This window comes from Rhincodon typus, chromosome 9 (assembly GCF_021869965.1).
Source record: "Rhincodon typus isolate 14 chromosome 9, sRhiTyp1.1, whole genome shotgun sequence".
Lineage (NCBI taxonomy): Eukaryota > Metazoa > Chordata > Chondrichthyes > Orectolobiformes > Rhincodontidae > Rhincodon > Rhincodon typus.
In genome coordinates, this window is record NC_063340.1 from 50232470 (window position 1) to 50255599 (window position 23130).

Here is a 23130-nt window from a genome sequence, read left to right on the forward strand (position 1 = left end):
CCAACATGAGAGAAGATAATCACCATCCTTTAATATTTAATGACATTACAGTCACTGAATTCCCCACTATTAATAGTCCGGAGGTTACCATTGATAAGAAACTAAATGGAGTAATCATATAAATATATAATGGCTACAAGGGCAGACCAGAGGCTAGGAATCCAGCACTGACTGTCCACCATCTACAAGGCATAAGTCAGGGGTGTGATGGAATACCCTGTACTTACCTGGATGAGTGCTGCTCAACCACACTCAAGAAATTTGGTACCATCCAGAACAAAGCAGACCATTTGATTGGCACACATGCATTCTTTCTACAAAGGCATACAGTGGCAACAGTATGTGCCATGTACTGGATGCACTGCGGATATTCACCAAGGCTCTTTAATCAGCATCTTCCAAACCTGCAATCCCATTTAGAAGAACAAGGGCGGTAAATACATTGGAATATCACCACCTGCAAGTTCCCCTCCAAACTGCACACCATTCTGATTTGGAAGTATTTTGCCGTTCCTTCACTACTGAGTCAAAATCCTGGAATCTCCTTCCTAACCTGCACCTAAGGGATTGCAACAGTTCACAAAGGCAGTTTGCCAGAACCTTCTCAAAGGCAACAGGGGATAGATAATAAATATTTGTCTAGCTAAAGAACATTACATCCCATGACTGAATTTAAAAAGAAGTGTGCAAAAGCAAGAAAGTTTGGTGGGTCTGTACAAAACATGATTAGCCCTCAATAAGAGAACTCTATTCGGTTCTGGCACCACGACTATGTAATTAACTCTTTAATTTTGAGCTGGCAAATTGTGTTTTAATGGAAATGTGATATATAGCTGTATGCTAAAAAGAATTAAACATCTTTGTTTTGGCTACGCAAGGGGGTTAAAACAAGGGGAGCCAATTTACCCCAGCTCATCTGCTTATAACACATTACAAGAATTAATTGTTTGAGAAACATAAAGTGCAAATTAAATGGTTTTACAAGTAGATCGCCTGTATTGTTTCATTTTGGAGGATAGTGTCTGCCTGTCTTGCATATGTATCAGTTGTGACTCAATACTGGCACTCTTCCCTTCAACTCTGAAAGGTTGAATGGGTTTGCATCCCACTCCAGGGATTTCAACACATCTAGGCTGATAATGAGGGTTGTGCATACTAAGGAGCTGTTATGTTTCCTACAATACAGCAGTAACTGCAATTCAGAAGTACTCAAGCTGTTGTAAAGTACTTTGGAATGTTCTCCAAGTGTGAGTGGCGCAACATGAATGCAAATATTTGTTTTCTATCTGATCTATGTAAGTTTCTGTTTGTTTTCTGCCTGTTTTCTCATCTGCTTCTGTGTGCTTCTTTTTTTCTCATCTATGAATGTCACTTCTTTCTTGTTTCTTCCTATGCTGTTTTTCTCTCATGGGTGCTGGGAAAGAGTTAGTGAGAGCTGCAGGTTACGCTTCATGGTGGCAGAATACAGCACTTTAAGGATGTTAAAAATCAATTTGCTAAATTTTTACATTCTAGGGTTGTGAGAGTAGTCTACTAAGTGTGGCATTTAAATGGACAGAGATGGAAATTGCTGCTTGAGACACAATATGGATGAACATCAGGTAGGTGTAGGATGATCAGAGTGAACCTGGCAAAATACCATGAAGCAAGACTGGTGTTGTTGAGAATGGGTGTAAACATCAATATTGGCATGAAGTCAGATAATGGGACAAGTGTGGGAGACCAGCTCTTCAGCATTATGAGGCCTCACAACATAATGAACCTGTGAAGAGAACTGACACATGAATCACAATAAGCAAAGTAAAAATAATTTTTGAATACTGTAATTTTACAGTAATAAAAAGGCTGTTCATGTTTCTGTGCCTGTGTGAAATCTCTGAAGGAATGATCCACTTTTTCTGTGACTTTATGCATATTGAAAGGAAGATTGTGCAGGAGTAATGATGGCAAAGCGACATTTGCTGTTATCACTCCTCTGAAACTGACAGCAACATCTGATATTTGCATATGTATACTTATAAATGGAAAGTCAGAAGTTGCTGTCAGTGTTTTTACATTTCTGCATTGGATTCTTACCCCACCATTCCCCAGACTTGTACGCAGTTTGATAATCATTGAACTGACAAGAGCTTGCCCTTTTACAGTATGGGTTTTTCTGTAAAAAGCCTCACAAAGGTTGCTTCTTGTTGAATGAACAAATTGCTGTTGAAAAACCACTCTGGTCTTGAAAAGCTGATTTTATATTTGTGGAATGTCAGATCTCCCCCTCTTAAAATAACATGTTCATATTTTTAAAAATAATAAATGTTTGTTTGACATTTCAGCTTCTACCTTAAATCTCCTGTGTATGTCCAGTGACCTAATTCACACTTGGTAAGATGTAATTAAATGTGATTAGTTGCTTATTACTAGAAACTCCCATGACTTAGCAGAAGATTCAAAATGGGAAATCTATGCCACAGAGGTTGTTAAATCTTTGTGGGCAGCCGCAAGCACCATCATTTCATCACTGATTGCAAAACAGACAGTAATCAGTAAACTTAAATAAATTTACTTACCTGCTAGTAAACAAAAATACAGTTGGGAGACAAAACTTGGAAGAGCAGCAGCATCAGCAAACCTAGGAGTTGTGGCAAAGACAGCATGGAAGCTTATACATGCCTAGTATTGTGCAACGAGATAGGATTGATTAATAACCTCATTGTAAAGACACCCCTAAATAGCAGTGATCATTATATGACTAAATTTTACATTCACTTTGATGGAGAGAAGAATGAGTTCAAGACTTGTATTTTAAAGTTGAATGAGGGCAATTATGAGGGCATGAAAGCTGAGCTAGCAAAAGTGAACTGGCAAATTAGGTTAAGAACTATATCGATAGAAACGCAGTGGCAGACATTTTAAGGAAATATTTCAGAAAACACAAAATACGTTTCAACAGGATGAAAAATTCCAAGGAGATCTATAATTAGCTATAAAAATTAAAGATCATTTTAAACTTACAATAAAAGCATATGATTTTACAAAGATGGCCGGTGGGTCAGAAAATTTGACAGATCATAAAAATACAGCACAGAATTACTAAAAGTTGAATAAGAAATGGGAAAACGAGTAGACTGAAAATTAGCTAGAAATGTTAAAATAGATAGTTAAAATTTTTATAGCTATTTTTTAAAAAAGTTAACCAAGTGAGCATTGGTCCTATAGGATGTGATTTTGGGGAAATAATGATGGAAAATAAGGAGATGGCTGATGAACAGGTATTTTGTATCAGTCTTCAATTATAGAAGATACAGTAACATCCCAGAAATAACTGTAAAACAGGAAATGAAAGGGGATCTCAAGAAAATTACAGTCATTGGGAAGGTGGTACTGAACAAATTGATTGAGCTCTCGACTGATAATTGCCCAGGTTCTGATGGACTTCATTCCAGGGTCTTAAAATAAATTGCTAGTGAGACAGTTGGCTTGTTGGTTTTAATTTTCCAAACTCCCAAGATTCGGGAAAGGTTCTATACAATTGGAAGATTGTGTGTGTGACTCTTTTATTCAGAAAGCGATGGAAACATAAAGCAGGAAATTGCAGGCCAGTTAGTTTAACATCTGTCACAGGGAAGATTTAGAACTTATTATTCAAGGTATTTTAGCAGGACAATCATGCAGTATCACACGATTTTGTGAAAAGGAAATCATGTTTAATCAATTTATTAAAGTTCTTTTGAGGAAGTAATATGGTGTGGATAAAGGAATCAGTGGATGTACTGTATTTAGATTTTCAGAATCATTCAGTAAGGTTATTGTGGGGAGAAAAAAAAACTCATCATGTAGGGGGTAACATATTGGCATCGTTAGAAGATTTGCTTGGTAAGCAGAAACAGAAAGTAATAATAAATGGGTCATTTTCCTGTTGGCAGGAAGCAATGAGTGATGTTCCTGATGGGTATTGACAGGGTTGATGTGGAAAATATGTTTTCTGTTATGGTAGAATGTAGAACTGGTGTCGTCATGAAAATACGGGGTCAACCATTTAAGAAAGAGGCGATGAGAATTTTTTTCTCTCCAAAGGGTCGTGCATCTTTGAAACTCTTTCTCTTACGAGGTGGTGGAAGTAAAGTCCTTGACTATTTTTGAGGTAGAGGTAGATAAATTCTTGATAAACTAGGCAGTTAAAAGTTATCAGCGCAACCAGGGACTAATCAGACCAGCCATGACCTACTCCTGCTCTTCATTCATATGTTTGTATTATAAAGTAGGTCGGGAACAGTTTCATTACAAATCAAGTCAAAACAGCAGCCGATTCGGGGATGGATAGAAAGTTGACTTATCACATGGTCTAGGTCCATTCAGGATCAGGTTTTACCTGCTGAAGGACTGACCAAATAACAGTGCAATGAAGAATCATTGAGAATGAACCCAACAGCAGGGGTTTACCAAGGCCAAGTATCCAAGATCGCGGTATGGTGCATTAGGAATATAGGAATAGGAACAGGCCATTTTACTCCTGGATCCTGTTTTGTCATTCATTTAGATTATGGAGAATTTGAATCGTTGTTCTGAGGAAGGGACACCGGACCCGAAACATTAACTCTGATTTTTTCTTCACAGATGCTGCCAGACCTGCTGAGCTTTTCCAGCAACTTCTGTTTGTGTTGTATCATTGTTTGTTCTGTAACTGTTATAACCTTTATCTGACAAGATTCCATCAACCTCAGTGCTGAACCTTTCAGTTGACCTCACTTCATTAGCTTTTTGAGGGTGAAAATTCCAGATTTCCACTAACCAGTGTGTGAAGGTGCGCTTTCTGAAGTCAGCCCCAAATAACTTGACTCTGATTTTAAGTTATTTCCTCCCACTTCTGTTCTGACTAAAACAGAGTTTCTTTATCTGCCCTACCAATCCTTTAATCATCTTAAATACTTCATTTAAGACACTCCTTAAACCTCTGTGGTCAAGGAAATTCGAACTTAGTCTGTGCAATAGCCCTCATAATTTAACCCTTTATCATTCTACAATATATGTCCTGTACCCACTCCAAGAAAAGTTTATTCATTAAGGTTTGGTGGTCAGAACTAACCAGATGTTCACAGTTGTAACAAAACTTCTGCCTCTTTTTATTTCAGCCTTCTTGAGGAAAAGGCCAATATTTTGTTAGCCTTTTACATTATTGGAGACTAACACTTGGCTGAAGATAGATGTCAGAATAAAATGATACAGTGTAAAATTCACAGAAAAAGTAAAGCAGAAATATTGTTAAAACATTTCTTTTTAGAGATAAACTGCATACGGTTCTGTTATTCCTACCACAATACATTGCATAAATCTGTAAAGTTTTACATTCTGAGGGTAGTCTTGACTATATTCAAGCTTTCTTGGCCGATCATTCAGCTTGCACCCATTGTAAACTTGACTATATCCAAAGCTTCTCTACCCCTATCTTAACTCGCACCAAGTTTTGTTTATCCATCAGCCCTGTGCTTACTGACCTACACTGGGCTCTGGTCAAACAACAACTTTGTTTTAAAACTCTTAGCCATGTTTTCAATCCCTCCATGGCCTTTCCCTAATCTTCTTCTCCAGCTCTATAACTCACTGAGATCTTTATTCTTCAATTCTGGCCTCTTGTGCATTTCTGATTTTTTTTTAAGCATTCCACTATTAGCAGTTGTGCATTCAACCATACCAGCCTAAAGCTCTGGAACTTTCTTCATTTCAATGTCATCTTTTTAAGGCATTCTTTAAGAAGTATTGTTTTTTTTCCCAGATTTTTGAGCACCTATTGTAAAACATCTTCAGGTGGCTCATACAGCTGATAGTTTTCCGATGCTTTAGCAGCTTTTACAACCTTAAAGGTGCTATATAAATGCAAGTGATGTTTCCGAAATAACAGCAATAGAAAAATTTACTTTGGACCTCCAACAGCTAATTGGACAAATGTAATCTGTATGGTGTGATATTTAGCCAAAGACACTGGCACATCCTGAGCTAGCTGGCCTTAAATAGTCAGGTGTTGAACTAAGAGCTAGCTTTGCAGTTGGTGTCATTATCCTCTTTGGAATTGTGGAAGCTCTAATATAAAACCTGGAATTACACTGGAAGAGAAGTTTAACAGTTCAGTTTCGGTGCACTTATTGAAGCTGTATAATGATATGTATGAGAAATTTTGGTTAACTTTGCACTGTTCCAAATATGCAAATATTCTTTTATGTAGGAAAAACAAAAAGAGAAAGAAAACGAAGCAGAAGCAGGTCCTCCTCCACATCATCATCAAGTTCATCCTCTTCAAGTTTGTCATCATCTTCAAGTAGCAGAAGCAGGTCAAGTAGTAGAGGTAAATGTATAAGGCACTGTGAGTAGTTGAAACTCACTTTGAATTTCAAGAGTGAAGCGTGTGAAATATATCATGTTACTTATCTGTTGATTTACAAACTCTGTTTTACCTTTGAAAAGTGGGGAGCTGGAGTACCATTTTTAACACAAGTTAAGTTAAAAGGCTTTCATTGCTATACAACATTCTTCTGCACTTTTCATGGTGCCTTGGATCACAGAGTGTATCCAAGCAGTTCTTTTCGGATTTGGTTAAATGTAGTTAAGAAAAGGCTCAACAACAGCAATTTGCTTAAATATGAACATTTATTGAGTAATAATAAAAGACGATAAAAAGAAAGGAACATTTATTAAGTAAATAAAAAGAATGAAAAAGAGAAGGAAAAACAATAAGCCTCACGCCCTTCTGCCCATTGGGGACCCCTCAGTCAACAGCTGGTCTGGAGGCTGAGGTTGTTCCTGGAACCGTTCACGATCCCGGTCCGAGGTGAAGTCCAGCGACTTGGATCGAAACTCTGTCTCGTATACAGTGTAACAAACAGCTAGGCACAGAAACAAACTACTACAGAAAAACACATTGATTGTGCCGGCTTCGGCACGTACAGGAATGTTGACAGGATTCATTCAAGGTCATGCAGCTGTCGAATATCATCATTAACTTTTACCCCTTTGGCTCATTCTATACACATGGGAAGCGAGATAGTGAATATTACAGCTGTCCCTTGTTTGCACTTAGAACTTCAGGTTGAGGGCTGCATTCTTCTACATATATTGCAATTTCACAATATTTCTGAAGCAGTTTGTTTGTTTAATCATGTGGGCTCCTTACACTAATATTAAAATTAGAGAACTGAATTTTGATAGTACATGTGGAATGCTAATTCATCTTGGGCTAAAGTTTATATTTCTTTCTACTTTGTAACAATGTAGGAATCCTTTTCCTGTGTGATGTATAATAATCCAGAATTGTTGGGAGTGGTTGATTACTGTCACGGGATGGCAGTTCGGGTATTGTCAATTGATCAGTAGTTAAGAGCAACAGTTACATTGGAATACAACCACCTGCAAGTTCCCCTCCAAGCCACACCCTGTCCTGACCTGGAAGTATGTTACTGTTACATCACTGCCACTAGGTCGCAATCCTGGAAATCCCTTCCAAACAGCATTGCAGCTGTACCTATATCACAGCGACTGTAGCAGTTCAAAAAGGTGATTCACCACTACCTTCACAAGAGTAATTAGGAATGGGCAATAGGTAATGACCTAGCCAGCAAAGTCCACATCCCATGAATAACATAGAGAACAGTACAACGCAGGAACAGGCCCTTCAGCCCATGATGTTGTGTTGAACATGATGCCAAATTAAACTAATCTCTTCTGCCTGCCCTTGGTCTCTATCCCTCGATTCCTTGCATATTCATGTGTTTATCTAAAAGTCCCTTAAATGCCCCTATTGTATCTGCCTCGACCACCACCCCTGGCAGCACGTTTCAGACTCCTACCACTCTGTGTAAAAAAGCTTTGAACTTGCCTCCTCACCTTAAAAGTAAGCCTCCTAGTATTAGACATTCCAACTCTGGGAGAAATATTCTGTCTGTCAACCCTTTCTCTCCATCTCAAAAATTTACACACTTCTATCAAGCCTCTCCTCAGCCGCCGCAGCTCCAGAGAAAACAACTCAAATTTTTCTAGCTTCTCCCTTTGGCTCACACCCTCTAATCCAGGCAACATCCTGGTAAACCTCTTCGGCACCCTCTCCAAAGCCTCCACATCCTTCCTGTGATGTAGTGACCAGATTTGAATGCAATGCTCTAAGTGTGGTCTCACCAAAGTCTCATAATGCTGCAACATGACATCCTGACTCTTGTACTCGGTTCCCTGATCGATAAAGGCAAGCATGCCACATACCTTCTTTACCATCCTGTCCACTTGTGTGGCCACTTTGAGGGAGCTGTGGACTTGAGCCCCAAGATCCCTCTGTACATCAAAGCTGTTTAGAATCTTGCAATAACTTTTAATAAGTTTTTAAAATGTAGTTCTGAAACCACAGGACATGAACACTGTCCCGGTAGAGTGCACAGTGTGGCTGGAAAATGGTCAAATTCACATTTATTGCCATTAGCTTGCCTGAATTACATTAGCACTTTCGTGACAATTGCAATGATTCATGCCCCACTTCAACCTGTCAATCCTACAGTTCCATGGCTCACTCTCATTCCACTTGCTCTCTCCTTGCACCATGCCTGTTGCTCCACAATAAGACAGTAGATGACGCAAACTATTTGAATGATTGTTCCACAGCCAACAGAAGCTGTGTAACTGGAGAGTAAAATGGAACTGAAAAAGAGAGATGGAAGTAAAGAAGCATAAAGTACAAGAGAGAAAAATGAGGGAATGTTGAGCAAAATTGAAGGAGCAAAGAATTCTTGTGCACTCCATGGATAGAGGAAAGCAAGTAACTGAAATTACTTTGGAAATTGTTACAAAAACTTTGAAATGTTGAATCTCGCCTGAAGAAAAGCTTTGAAAACCGCTGTAGCAGATTATCTCCATTGTAAAATAATGTGGAAAAGGAGAACTCCTCAAACCTGCTTCATTCATAGAAAATGCAAATCCTGGACTCTAATCACTTAGTCAATATCTTAAGAGAGAATCCAGCCAAATGAAACTATGAATTTCCAATATAATTTTTACAAAACACCACATCATTATTCTGCGTTTATAGCAGGCTATTTGCTTTCCACTGTGGTCCAGACAGCATGTAAGCATAAATGTTTGATAGTGCTTTTGTGAGTATCTTCCGTGCAGAATTTTATAAATGTGTATCAATTTTTATACCAGTAATGTACTCTTGAGAAGAATCGCGGTTGTGTTGTGGATCAATATTTCTCATGGCTACTATATAGGTGAAAAATAAAGCAATATGGAAAATCAATTGAAAATGAATGAGCATTCTTTAGCAATAATTTGTTAACTAATCTTTTATGATTACATTTTCTTTGAGTATGGCATGTTAAAATATTTAGGGAATCCTATTGGGAGTTTCATATTAAAGGCTGATTTTGTAATTGTTTTGGCAGACTCCCAGAAACAATCAAAAATAAAGAAAAGGAAGAAAGAAAAACAACACAAAAAGGTGAGAACTTCTCCTGCGTACTTGGGATATTTATTTTGAAGTTTCTTCTCGTGTTAATACATTTATTATAAAAATACTGTATGTGCAAAGTTATTTTGAAATAGAACTGATGCCCATTTTCTATTCAATCCAGGGAAAGAATTTCTCCTAGTGTTAAAACAATTTGCTTCCTTTTAGGGAGGAAAAAAGGAGAAAATAAAGAAGCACAAGAAGAAAAAGAATGTGTGTTCTGGACCTGTTCAGATTTCTAAGGTAATTTAACCTGCGGTTGCTGAGTTAAAAACAAAATTAAATCAGAAAATCGGTTCACTTTTATTTTTATTTGATAAGGGAATACTCATAATCTTAATTAACAGTCACAAGCTAACCACATCGTATCTGACCTTAAAAATTATCTAAGTATATTTTGACAACAACCTCACCCTACTGTTTCTCCTAATCTATTACCCGTGATATGTCAGAGAACACATTGCTTTGTAGCCATAGGGATGTTGTGCTATTTTAGGCATAGCATCTGTGCTACTGATTTACAGTGACTGAATATTTTAAATACAATTTGCATTAAATGCTACTCTGATCTTTTTGCTGGTACTTTCTGGATTAAATTTGATATCCCTGGCCCCCTTTCTGTACAAACTGTAAATGAATGAACATTATTTTTAGTGAAATAATACTTTTGTCTCCTGAGGCATTGCAGAGTTAAAATAAAATTTAATCTGAAGAGGCTAGAGGTTAATTGGAATGGGACATGCTATCCTCATTTTAAAATCAAGTGTTCTGTCCTTAGTTTTACATTTCAAATTTCTAAGTATTTATATTAGAAACTGTGTTTATAATAAAACTTGCCACACTGTAATTGCACACTACTGTGGTATGGTTGTAGTTAACAGAATCGAGGTAGAATCACAACGTTCTGTTGTGGGGATGGCCAGTGGTTGCAGTGGGACCAGTGAGAGATGAAAACTATAAAGCTACATTATAATTATAAATCTGACAAAGAAACTGGTGCAGAGATAGTAGGAACTGCAGATGCTGGAGAATCCGAGACAACAAGGTGCAGGGCTGGATGAACACAGCAGGCCAAGCAGCATCATAGGAGCAGAGAGGCTTTTTTTTGTCTTGCTTATGGAATTTAGAAATAATATCAAACTAACTCTTGTCATATACGCTTTCAACACCTGAGATTTCTTCTTCACGGGCTCTCATTCTGAGATCTTGAAGCACTGAAGTTCACGTTATAGAAGCAATTGCATCTTTTTCTGCAATATTTTACAATTAATGTTGACCGTGTTATATATTTTTGGAATTTCTGTTTAAAATAACTATTGCAACCAATAGTAATAACTAGCATTAAAATGCTAAATAGATTTTCCTAATGAGGTGCTGATTGTGCAAGGGTCTCAGTGAAACATTGGTCTGTTGTGCATCATTTGTTGATCACACTTCTTTATCCTGATCCCAGCCAGATCTTCAATGTCTATATTTATTGAATCATCCAAGTGGAATTGCTGTTAGTTGTGCCAAACTTGAAAGAAACGTTTTGGTGTGATCATTCTGGGAACTTGAACTGAGGCTGGCTTCATTTTCTGGATTCTTAGAAATTAGCAAAGAGGAGACTTGTGTTTTCTTTATGTGTGTTAAGTGTGAGCTTGGGTCCTACACGAATTTTCAGAAGATATACGTTTTCAGAAGATATATTACTCATTTTAAATATCACATAGATGAATATTAATACAGTTTTTGATCTTGCTGCCTAACTTGCTGACATCATACATTATATGCATGGTCCTCCATGAAAACAAGGCAAAAAACTTTAGCCTTCTTCATATCGAATGTTAAATACATGGACTTTGATCATGTGACATTTACAAATCTCGAAGTGATCATAACAATTAGTTCCTTATTAGTTGAGTATCTTTGCTTGTGGTTTCACTCCAGCAATTATTCAGGAGAACCATGAAGCCAACCTCAAAGAGGCGAAGAAAAGGAATTGAGGACCAAGAAGCGTGGAGGGATTGTAAGAGAGCAAAACCAGAGATCGAGAAAGTTTGATTCCACCAGTAAATCTTTCCAAGAGTAATTCACTGAAATTGTGGCAATAACTAATAGTAATAATGGCAATCCTCAGACTCTCCTCATAATTAACAGTAATACAGGTAACTAACTGATGGTTTCTTTTGGCTGAATTTTAACACCCAAAAATATGTGTTGGGACTGGATCACGTTAAAATTTTTGAAAATCTGAATTCTAACCCAATCTACCTACCGTCAGGTTTAAGGGTGGGGGTTTAATAGTGGTGGGAGAGACAAGGAATGGGCAGCCTACCTGCTGCCATAAGAGGGGTTGGCAATGTAAGTATTTCAAAGAGGCAGACAGCATCTTAATTAAACAGTATTGCAGTTTTACAGTGTTTGGTTTGATTTCCTCAACTTTGGGAAAACCAGTAGCAAAAAGGAGATGCGAACAGTTTCTTGGTGAAGGTCAGAGTTATTACAGCACTGTTTGTGCCTAACAGCAGCTCCCCCCCACCCCCCATACAGAGACCCCGGGGATGTCTAGACAAGGTGTTGGACATTTAATACTGCAATGAGGATAACTTTATTCAGTTAGAGTGTTATAAATATTTGGAATTCTCTACACTGGGGCTTATAAATGTGCAGGCATTGAGTACGTTCAAGACTAACATTGGTAGATTTTTAGATGCTAAAGAAACCTAGGGATGGAGGAATGAAAATTGGAATAGAAGGTCAGCCGTGAACATATTGAATAGTGCACAGACTGGTCCCTTCTCTTATTTCTTACGTTTTTCTGATCAACGTATGTCGCATATAGCAGACAGTTACACCTATAGGCTAGACAAGAATATGTTGAGCATTAGTATCTGATCCATCAGAGGTGAGGTTACTTTGCTCTTGTCTTTTGTAGAAGTGTTCCTGATCTGCTGAGAGTATGTCAGGAAATAGCTTTCTTATAGCAGAAAAAAGGATGGTGCCTTAAGGATTGGCTTCATGATCTATAATCTTGATCTATAAGGGCAAAGGAAGCAGAGCTGTCAGGAAATCATCCTTTTCACAGGCAAGTGATTTACTCACGTACTTTGCCTTCTTTCTATAGAACAAAGTATTATTCTTGCACTGTATCTAAAATTCCGAGGTTAGTAACTCAAATCAGAAAGAGTGAGAAGCAAGAAGAGTATAGCTATCAACATTTTTGGATTTGTTGGTGTGTAATTGTTTTTATTACTTTTATAAATTAAAATTGCATTGTAAAGATTAACAAAACATGTGGATAGTCTAACTAATTGATGTTTGCTGTTTTTAAAAACTTGAAGGGTTCAGTGTGAAATTTCATAATAACAGACACATTCTTGTTATAGCTCTCCACTTTGTGTTTTTCTCTTAAAATGTATGTTTGAGCAAATTTAAGTCTTTCTGAAGGTGCTGGGTGTTACAAAAGCGTGACAACACCTACACATGGTGAAGCAAATGTGTTCTAACAGCAGTTCAGTGCATAGAATGCTTAATAGGTTTTGATTGTTGGTTACACGTCCACAGCTTTGTAACTGAGTCATGTGATGTTGTGCGCTGCAACGAATGCCGCACTTTTGTTACAAAAGTAAAGATTTTTCTCACCACTTCATATCCTTTAGAAAGTGTTTCAGAAGTTCAGGAAATCCTTTCCCTTCCAGTTAGAAAAGAAAGTTTAAATCTCTGTTTAGAATTTATTCAGTTTCTCATTCAAAAAGGAAGAATTTCATCAGTTAGCAGTTCCACCTTTGATCACAAGGTGGTGATCAGTGCACTGTTTTTATGCTTTCTGCGCACTTGTGTTTACAAAAAACCATTCTATTTGCAGTTTCTGAAAGACAGGGACAGAAGTGATACATACAGCATGATTACAGGAAAGAAAATAAAAATGAAAGTTAAAAAGACCAAAGATGATAAAGAGGTATGTTAACTTGCTTATTTTTAAGAGCACATGAACTTAATAGAGAAACATGTTATGAACCCATTTCTAAAATTTCCACCATCCCCAACTTGAAATACTTTGTAACGCTTGTTTAAAAAAAAAGAGGTTTTGCAAGGCTTTGAACTGTTGGCTTTCCAACAGTTTGTCCGTCCTTTTAACATATTTAATTTAAATTTCTTCAGACTTCTACTGAAGGTGACATTTTTACTGGGGTTAGGTTCGAAAGTGCTTGTAGCCTTCTGATACCAGAATTAAGTAGAATCCTTTATTTGAACTATGTGAATATTATGCAATAAGGAGGCTACAATGACTACGTAAAACCTTGTTCTTATCGCCTGATTGCCTCACGTGCACGCTTTCCAGCAGTGATTGAGGGAGGGAGCTCTGGCTTACTTTTGTACTCTGTCCTTAGACTATGCTGCAAATAAAGTTCACAACTTGTAACGTGTGATTTCACAGTCTTTTTCATCTTTCCCTACCACCCAGGTTGTGACACATTACGATTGCGAAGATTGTAAAAAATAAATCCATTGCGGTTATTCGTCCAATGGTCAATTATTAATGGCGAGAAATTAATATTACTCTTAACACGTTATGAGCAAAAGAGTTGATTTGCCAAGCCAACAGTTTTAGTTAATGAACTTTTGTCTAAAATTTGTTACATGTACTCTATGTTTGAGGCTGTTAAATTTCTAATAAAATAATCTTAAAAATTAGGAATAGAAATAATGAAAACTGAATCCTTTTTGAACTTTGTAAATGTGTAGAATGTACCGGAGCATGTTGTATTTCTGACCAAATGTCAACTAGAAATAGAAAATGCGCAACAGGTGGCCTGTATCTGAAAGAGAAAATAAGATTAACATTTCTGATGCATCAATCATTCATTCTTTCTCAAATATTAATCAACCTCCATTTCCAATATTTTAGTGCCTTTTTTTGGATTTTTAGCATTTGAGCTTCTTTAAAAGAATTGATTATTGCAATTTTAAATTTATTGTTGAATTGAAACTTTGCATTCTGACTGGGTGCCTGTACCCAAGAAAGTGCAACAGAAACTTAGGCACTCAATGCTCAGCATTTTCAAACCTGTGTGAACTCTCATTTCTTTTAGTTATTCACATGCATTCAGTCTATTGAAGCTCATAAAACTATTTTTCAATCCTACAGAGAGACCGAAATCGAGCTGAACTCCTTCAGTTCCTGAACTCCGCAATGTAAGGAAGAAGTATGTCAGTGGGATTTCAAACCATGAAACACTGGGTCTGTTAACCACAAGAAGTTTGTCATTGAAGCGCAATGTGTTCACTTGGATAGCTCAGGGAAAACCCCTTCAAAAGTGAATGCAGGAAATTTTTCAGTTAGAAATATAAAGGTCATGTTGAGATATGAATGTATGATTTTGAGAAGCTTACATTAAGGAACAGAAACAAGACTGGCATTCTTCAGGATGTCTCTCAATGTTTTACCACAGTACCTCTTGGAAAATGTGTTAATAATAACTCAGATCATTTGATCACTCAGAAAATTGTCCTGTTGGACAGAATTTTCATGTTCTGACAATGTCTGCAAAAAAATTATACATTCCAAGGTAATGAGAAAATGCAAGGGAAGGCACATCATGACTACATTTATATTGATAATAATTAGGGAATAGGGTTTGCAAATGTGATATCTGCCTGTAGTGTTTAAAATGCTGCATCAAAATGTCTCTTGGGGAATCCTCCATAATTAGCAATTATTGTTATAAGTCATGAATTATCAGGACCAAAGTTGTGATGATTATGGAAGTAATGCATCAATCTCTTCTTTTTGGAAACAAAATTATTTTGCAACACAACAAAAACCTATAGCATTTAATCTCTATAGTAAAATCTTTTAGAAAAAGCTAGGCTGAAGCCTAACAGATTTGTCATTATTTGAATACTGTATACTGAAGGAAGAATGAGAAGAGGGAAACTATCTGTCCTAATCAAATAAAGATCATGGATGAAAAAGTAACACTATATAAACCAGCGCAAGAAAGGCATTCAATTCAGACAAGTGCAGCTTTCACACCGTGTTTTTATGTATGCGCTCATAAGAATTATGCTTGATTATACTTTGAATCTGTGTTTTGACTTTTCATGTCCATTAAATGGAACAAATTTAATTATTTCACCTTATTTGCATTGTATGCTGTGAAAGGTTGATGAAAACAGGATCTAAGTGATTCAAACGCACACAGGCAAACCCACGAATCTTGAAAAACTTCACAATGAAATTTCAAAAAAGCTGAGAGCTCAATTGACTGATTGAAAATGAATCTGGAATAAATATCTATAACTAAAAGATGCTGCTCCATGGTATCGCAATAAGTTAACTTACATTATTTCTTGAAATGTTGGAATATTTGTTCTTATTTTATATGACATTCTGCAATTTTCAGATTTTTTTGTGAAAGCTGAAACCCATTGTCTATCTAGATGTGAACTACAGCTATTACAGAGAATAAAGAATAATGTATAGAAAAGGGAAACTGTGTTCGTGGAGTTTGAAATTTTTCTGCACAAAACTCTGATTTTATGCAAATTTATTTTTTAAATGGATCTATAGACATTTTACAGGAAAATTTTAATCATTTACACTTTTTGATGCATCTTCAAGCTTTCTATTGGTATTTTCTTCTCCATATTCTTGACCTTTGTTTCCTTGCAGATAAGACAAGAGTTTACCTAGTAATGTAAACTGTGGCATTTATATGTATAATTTTTAATGTTAGTAGCTGTAAGCTTCCATTTCTGGCTTTGAAGTCGTGACATGGGTTTTTCTGTATGTTTCAAGTTAATTAACTTGTACAGCATTTCTGTAAACACAGTGATTTATTTTAGAAACTATTTTGAAGCCTGGCTGTAGAATGAATGAAATCCAAAAATATTGAAGAAACCCCGCTGGTCTCGCAGCATTTGTAAAAGAGAAGCAGAGTTAATGTTCGAGTGCAGTATGACTCTTCTTGATTTCGAAGAGTCATACTGAACCTGAAATGTTAATACTGTTTTTCTTTCCACAAGTACTGCCAGATCTGCTGAGACTCTCCAGCATTTTCTATCCTAATTTTGAGCATCTACGGTATTTTGCTTTTATTGTAGTGTACATTCATTTATGCACTAACGGATTAATGGGGCCTCGAAGGTTTGTTAGTGTGTTTTGGAGTCTTGATTTTTTTAAGCTGAAGCAAGACACCCACAACTGAAAGCTTTTAGTTTTATTTCGACTTTGAGTGTGTTAGTCCTATGAAGATCTTAACAGAATGGCTGTACAGAGCTGTGCTCCTGAAAAAGGAATGATAGATTTAGTAAATTAGATTACCTCGGATTGAAAAGTTAGTGTTAGTCCCAGACCAGAAGTGGTTATTAAAGCTGAGTACAGTGAAGCTCCAGTGTGTGGTAACTTCTGGAAGATGTTGCCACAATTCCAGTGTAAAAGTTGAAATTATAAGTGTCTTAAATCCACCGAGGTGTTAAATACAGGGAGTCTAACATGAGTGTTATAAAAGTCTCGTTTTAGTAATTGTACCAGGAATGTTGTTTTGAGAACCATACAGAGGCATTTTGTTTCTTTTCAATTTATAAAGGAATGTTTTGGGAGTAACTTTTATTCTGCGTTTAAAACTATTTGAATTTATAAGTAGACAGTTCAGATTATTCATTTTACCTGCATCCCTTTTGTAATATGCTTTGATTTTGTGTTTTTAAAGCAAAATCTGCAACATTGCATGCTTATGTTTCAGAGAGAGCAACCACTTTGCTAAAACCAAAACAAATAACATTGTGATCTATCAAACTGGGTTCTTGTCTTGGATCTGACTTATCCTGTAAAAACAGAAGTTCAGATGATAACAACCTATAGCTCTGCAATCTATCCAGACTAAAAGTGAATACAAAAGCACACCGCATTTTGATCATTGGCACACCTCTAGGTTCATATGTCGCATTAATTGCGCACATGGACACTATATGAAAAAGGCTTATTGAATGCCTGTCCAATACATATAATTTTTCTCCCTTACTATACATGTCAGGAATAGATATCATACATCCATCCTTGATCACTCTAAGTAATGCCTCACTTGGAGTGATTAGCAAATTCTGCTACTTGGCTTCTCAGTGACAGACAATCTGTCTCTTGATGTAGCGCTCAATACACACATAGGGAAATCAGTTACCAGCGTGGGCTGAATCAAGCAATGTGCACGGAATCACAACAAGCTGATTCTTCGGACCAGGGTACCATTTTGTGAGGCCCATGTTCCCGGTGCATTGTTTTATGGTTGTGAAAAACGGACAAATTACAGACGTCAAAAAAGGAAGATCAACAACTTTTACCTTCACTATTTTCAGTACATTCTAACAGCTCATGGAAGGACAAAATCGTAAATGTGGCTGTCCTCTGAAGGTCAGATTTCCCAGTATGTTGACAGTAATCAAGCAATTGCAATTTCTGTGGCTCAGACATTCACAGGATTGAAGATACATGCATACACAAAGATGGTTTGTATGACAAAGTAGGTGAAACCAGAGGTTAGTAAGATACCCAAGGCTTTGTATCAAGAATGCCTGCAAGTGTGACATGAAGGCCCTAAACATTGACTTTTGCACCTGGGAGATATGGGCTAATGACAGGCAAATAATAATATCTCCTGTTGTGGGCTGGCATATGCTACTATGATGATTTGTGGGTACAACAGGTGCCAACACTGAAAATGCAACCCACAATGTCACCTGACTTCTGAGCTACCAGCCAAGAATGCATAATATGGCTGACAGCCTCCAGTATTTGATGCCAGTAAGTTTGAAGCTTAAGGAGTCATGGGGGCACTTGTAGCATAGATACAATGTTGACTGAATGACAGGAAACAGAGAGTAATGGCACACAGTTATATTTCAGACTGGAGGAAGAATTGAAGTGAAGCTAACACCATGGCTTTGGAATATAATAAACTTGATTTAAGTGTACAGGGGCGTATTTCAACATCTGCAGATGACACCAAACATGAGAACATTGCAATAGACTTCCAAAGGACACAAACAGGTCAATAGAATGGGCAGACACAAGGCAAATTAAGTGTAATACAGAGAGGTGTAGTGATATAGTTTGATTGAAAGAATAAAGAGAAACAATATAAACTATAAGGTAAAATTTTAAAGGGGCATGTAAGAATAGGGAAGTTGACCTAGAAATGCAAAATTGTTGAAAGTGATAGGATAGATTGAGAAAGTGATTGAAAGGCACGTGAGATCCTGGGCTTTATACGTACAAGCATGGTGCTCAAAAGCAAAGAAGTTATGATTCTATTGTTTGGGGGAGGGCGGGGCAGTGGGGAAGGAAGAAGAGCTGCTTTTCCATCGGAGGTATGACTTTTTTTGTGATGTTATTGTTGCATAATGATTATCTAATTTATGTACATATGCATTGCCTATATTAAGCGTTTGTTTTGAAGACCATGTGTGATATTTAACTCAACTATGCTATTTAGAAGTGACGTTGGCCAACTGAGTAAGCTGAATATTGACAGCTTAAAGTGAGGTGATAAACTCTGGATCCTGAAATACTCAATTTATTTATTTGTAGTTACAATAGGGGAACATTGTGTAACTTTTTATTTACATGACCTATTGAAAAGCTCTTAAACATGTTGAACTGAATAAGTACACCAACAGAAATGTGTTCATATTTGTCATACTTTCACTGAAGGCATGTTTATTAATTGATTCAAGATGAGACTTTTTGTTCTTTTGCTTCACAAATTTCTAGGGTTTGACGTGAGTGTACAAAATTTGGCTATGTTGACTGTTTAATCCCTCACAGAAAAAGGAACATTCCCTCTGTATTTAGTATATATACTTTAGCATTGTGAATGGCTGTTTGATTCTCCTGCAGTCCTGCACAAGGTACAAGACAATGCTCGTCATCTGATTGCCAATGCTCTCTTTTAGCCTTCAGTCTTTATTCCTCTGACTCACATTGTTAATGCTATCCTGACACTCTCTTCCAATTCTACAGTTTCTTGCACCTTACTGTCTGCATTACCTCTGTGCTTCAATGAATGCTCACAGCACCATCTCTTACTGTAATCCTTTCACATTAGGGGGTCGGTCATTAGAGGGTGGAACAGTCCTTCTTCTGCTGCTACACTGGCACTATTCCCCACCTCTTCCTCCGCTACATTGATGACTGTATCGGCACTGCCTTGTGCTCGCACGAGATTGACAGTTCATCAACTTTAGTAACACCTTTCACCCCAACCTCAGGTTCACCTGGACCACCTCTGATACCTCTCTCTCTTTTCTGGACCTTTCTGTCTCCATCTCTGGTGACCACCTTGAAACCAACATCTATTTCAAGCCCACCAACTCCCACAGCTACCTGCACTACACCTCCTCTCACCCACCTTCCTTCAAGAATGCGATTTCCCCTGCTCCCAATTCCTCCTCCTCTGCCACGTCTGCTCCCAAGATGGGGCGTTCCACTCCCGAGCATCCCAGATGTTCTCTTATTTCAAGGACTGCAACTTCCCCCCGCTTCAGTGGTCAAAAATGCTCTCAACCGCATCTCTTGCGTTTCCACACCTCTGCCCTCACATCCCCGCCCTCACATCCCCTTCCCCCCCCCACCAACAAAAACAGAATCCAGCAGGCCAAGCAGCATCAGAGGAGCAGGAAGGCTGACGTTTTGGGCCTAGACCCTTCTTCAGAAATGGAGGAGGGGAAGGGGGTTCTGAAATAAATAGGGAGAGAGGGGGAGGCGGATAGAAGATGGATAAAGGAGAAGGTAGGTGGAGAGGAGACAGACAAGCCAAAGAGGTGGGGATGGAGCCAGTAAAGGCGAGTGTAGGTGGGGAGTTAGGGAGCAGATAGGTCAGTCCAGGGAGGACGGGCAGGTCAAGGGGGCGGGATGAGGTTAGTAGGTAGGAAATGGGGGTGCGGCTTGAGGTGGGAGGAGGGGATAGGTGGGAGGAAGGACAGGTTAGGGAGGCAGGGACGAGCTGGGCTGGTTTTGGGATGCGGTAGAGGGAGGGGAGATTTTGAAGCTTGTGAAGTCCACATTGATACCATTGGGCTGCAGGGTTCCCAAGCGGAATATGAGTTGCTGTTTCTGCAACCTTTGGGTGGCATCATTGTGGCACTGCAGGAGGCCCAGGATGGACATGTCGTCTGAGGAATCGGAGGGGGAGTTGAAATGGTTCGTGACTGGGAGGTGCAGTTGTTTAGTGCGAATCGAGCGTAGGTGTTCTGCAAAGCGGTCCCCAAGCCTCTGCTTGGTTTCCCCGATGTAGAGGAAGCCACACTGGGTACAGCGGATGCAGTATACCACATCGGCAGATGTGCAGGTGAACATCTGCTTGATGTGGGAAGTCTTCTTGGGGCCTGGGATGGGGGTGAGCGGGGAGGTGTAAGGGCAGGTGTAGGACTTCCTGCGGTTGCAGGGAAAAGTGCCGGGTGTGGTGGGGCTGGAGGGGAATGTGGAGCTGACAAGGGAGTCATGGAGAGAGTGATCCCTCCGGAAAGCAGATAAGGGTGGGGAGGGAAAGATGTCTTTGGTGGTGGGGTCAGATTGCAGATGGCGGAAGTGTCGGAGAATGATGCGTTGGATCCGGAGGTTGGTGGGGTGGTACGTGAAGACGAGGGGGATTCTGTTTTGGTTGTTATTGCGGGAAAGGGGTGTGAGGGATGAGATGCGGGAGACACGGTCGAGGGCGTTCTCAACCACCTGAGGGGGAGAAGTTGCGGTCCTTGAAAAACGAGGACATCTGAGAGGTACAGGAGTGGAATGCCTCATCCTGGGAGCAGATGCGGCGGAGGCGAAGGAATTGGGAATAGGGGAAGGCGAAGATGAGGTGTTGCAGGAAGGTGGGTGGGACGAGGTGTATTCTAGGTAGCTGTGGGAGTCGGTGGGCTTGAAATGGATGCCTAAGATGAAAACAGAGAGGTCCAGGAAGGAGAGAGAGGTATTAGAGATGGTCTAGGTAAACTTAAGGTTGGGGTGGAAGGTGCTGGTGAAGTGGATGAACTGTTCAAGCTCCTTGTGGGAGCACGAGGCGGCGCCGATACAGTCATCAATGTAACGAAGGAAGAGGTGGGGTTTAGGGCCAGTGTAGCTACAGAAGAGGGATTGTTCCACGTATCCTACAAAGCAGCAGGCATAGCTTGGGCCCATGCGGGTACCCATGGCCACCCCCTTTGTCTGTAGGAAGTGGGAGGAATTGAAAGAGAAGTTGTTGAGGGTGAGGACGAGTTCAGCTAAGCAGACGAGGGTGTCAGTGAAGGGGGACCGGTCGGGCCTGCGGGACAGGAAGAAGCGGAGGGCCTTTAGGCCATTTGTATGGGGAATGCAGGTGTATAGGGACTGGACGTCCATGGTAAAGATGAGGTGTTGGGGACCGGGGAATTGGAAGTTCTGGAGGAGGTGGAGGGTGTGGGTGGTGTCACGGACGTAGGTAGGGAGTTCCTGGACCAAGGGGGAGAAAATGGAGTCGAGATAGGTGGAGATAAGTTTGGTGGGGCAGGAGCAGGCGGAGACAATGGGTCGACCAGGGCATTCAGGTTTGTGGATTTTGGGAAGGAGACAGAAGCGGGCTGTGCGGGGTTGGGGAACGATGAGGACGGAGGCCGTGGGTGGGAGGTCACCTGAGGTGATGAGGTTGTGGATGGTTTGGGAGATGATGGTTTGGTGGTCGGGGGTGGGGTCATAATCAAGGGGGCGGTAGGAGGAGGTGTCGGAGAGCTGGCTCTGGCCTCAGCAATGTCGAGGTCAGTGCACCATACTACAACTGCGCCTCCCTTGTCCGCGGGTTTTATGGTGAGGTTCTGCACTCTGTTCACGACAAATGACAAACGACAAACGACAAACGACAACACCTTCTGGTCGCGAACGATTTCAACACACTCTCCCACTCCCTGGGTGACATGTCCATCCTGGGCCGCCTCCAGTGTCACAATGACGCCATCCGGAAACTGGAGGAGCAGCACCTCATATTCCGCCTTGGAAGCCTACAGCCTAATGGCATAAATGTGGATATTACCAAGTCCCAAAATCTCCCCCCCCCCCCAGCCTCATCCTATGACCAACCCTCCCTCTCATCCCCGCCTCCTTGACCTGACACAACCTGTCCATCTTCTCTCCCACCTGACTGACGAATCACCACCATTCCCTCCCTGCACTCACCTATCACCATCCCACCTACCTTCCCCAGCCCCACCCCTCTTCTCTCTATTTATTTGTGAGCTCCCTTCCCCTTCCCCATTTCTGAAGAAGGGTCCCGACCCGAAACGTCAACTTTTCTACTCCTCTGATGCTGCCTGACCTGCTGTGTTCCTCCAGCTCCACACTGTGTTATCTCTGACTCCAGCATCAGCAGTTATTACTATCTCTGAGGGGGTCAGTAACGTCAGTTTACCAGGGAGTTGGTTAGTTCAGTTTGCTGGATGGCTGGTTTGCAATGCTGAGTGATGTAAACAGTATGGGTTCAATTCCTGCATCAGAGGTTACCATGAAGGATTCTCCTTGTCAACTTAACCCCTTGCCTGAAGTATGGTGACCCTTAGATTAAACCACCACCAGTTGTCTTTCTAATGAGAGACCAGCCATATGGCCTGGTAAGACTATAATGATTTTACCTTTACTTTAAAACTAAAAACTCATTTCCTCACTCAGTATTTTC

The 23130-nt window shown here is 39.6% G+C and overlaps 2 protein-coding genes across 5 annotated transcripts in view; one reads left to right on the forward strand and one right to left on the reverse strand.

The window, feature by feature from the left end:
- Window positions 1-15948, forward strand: part of LOC109920512 (corepressor interacting with RBPJ 1-like) — a 38894-nt gene extending 22946 nt beyond the window's left edge. For all 3 annotated transcript variants that reach the window (XM_048600607.1, XM_048600604.1, XM_048600605.1), the window contains exons 3-8: window positions 6209-6328; window positions 9405-9460; window positions 9638-9712; window positions 13317-13409; window positions 14601-14647; window positions 15618-15948. In XM_048600607.1, coding sequence (XP_048456564.1) covers window positions 6209-6328; window positions 9405-9460; window positions 9638-9712; window positions 13317-13409; window positions 14601-14647; window positions 15618-15642 — 416 coding nt within the window. In that variant the 3' untranslated portion in view covers window positions 15643-15948. The remainder of the gene's footprint in view (window positions 1-6208; window positions 6329-9404; window positions 9461-9637; window positions 9713-13316; window positions 13410-14600; window positions 14648-15617) is intronic.
- nek2 (NIMA-related kinase 2) overlaps window positions 1-23130 on the reverse strand; it is a 527130-nt gene that overhangs the window by 72461 nt on the left and 431539 nt on the right. The window lies entirely within an intron of this gene.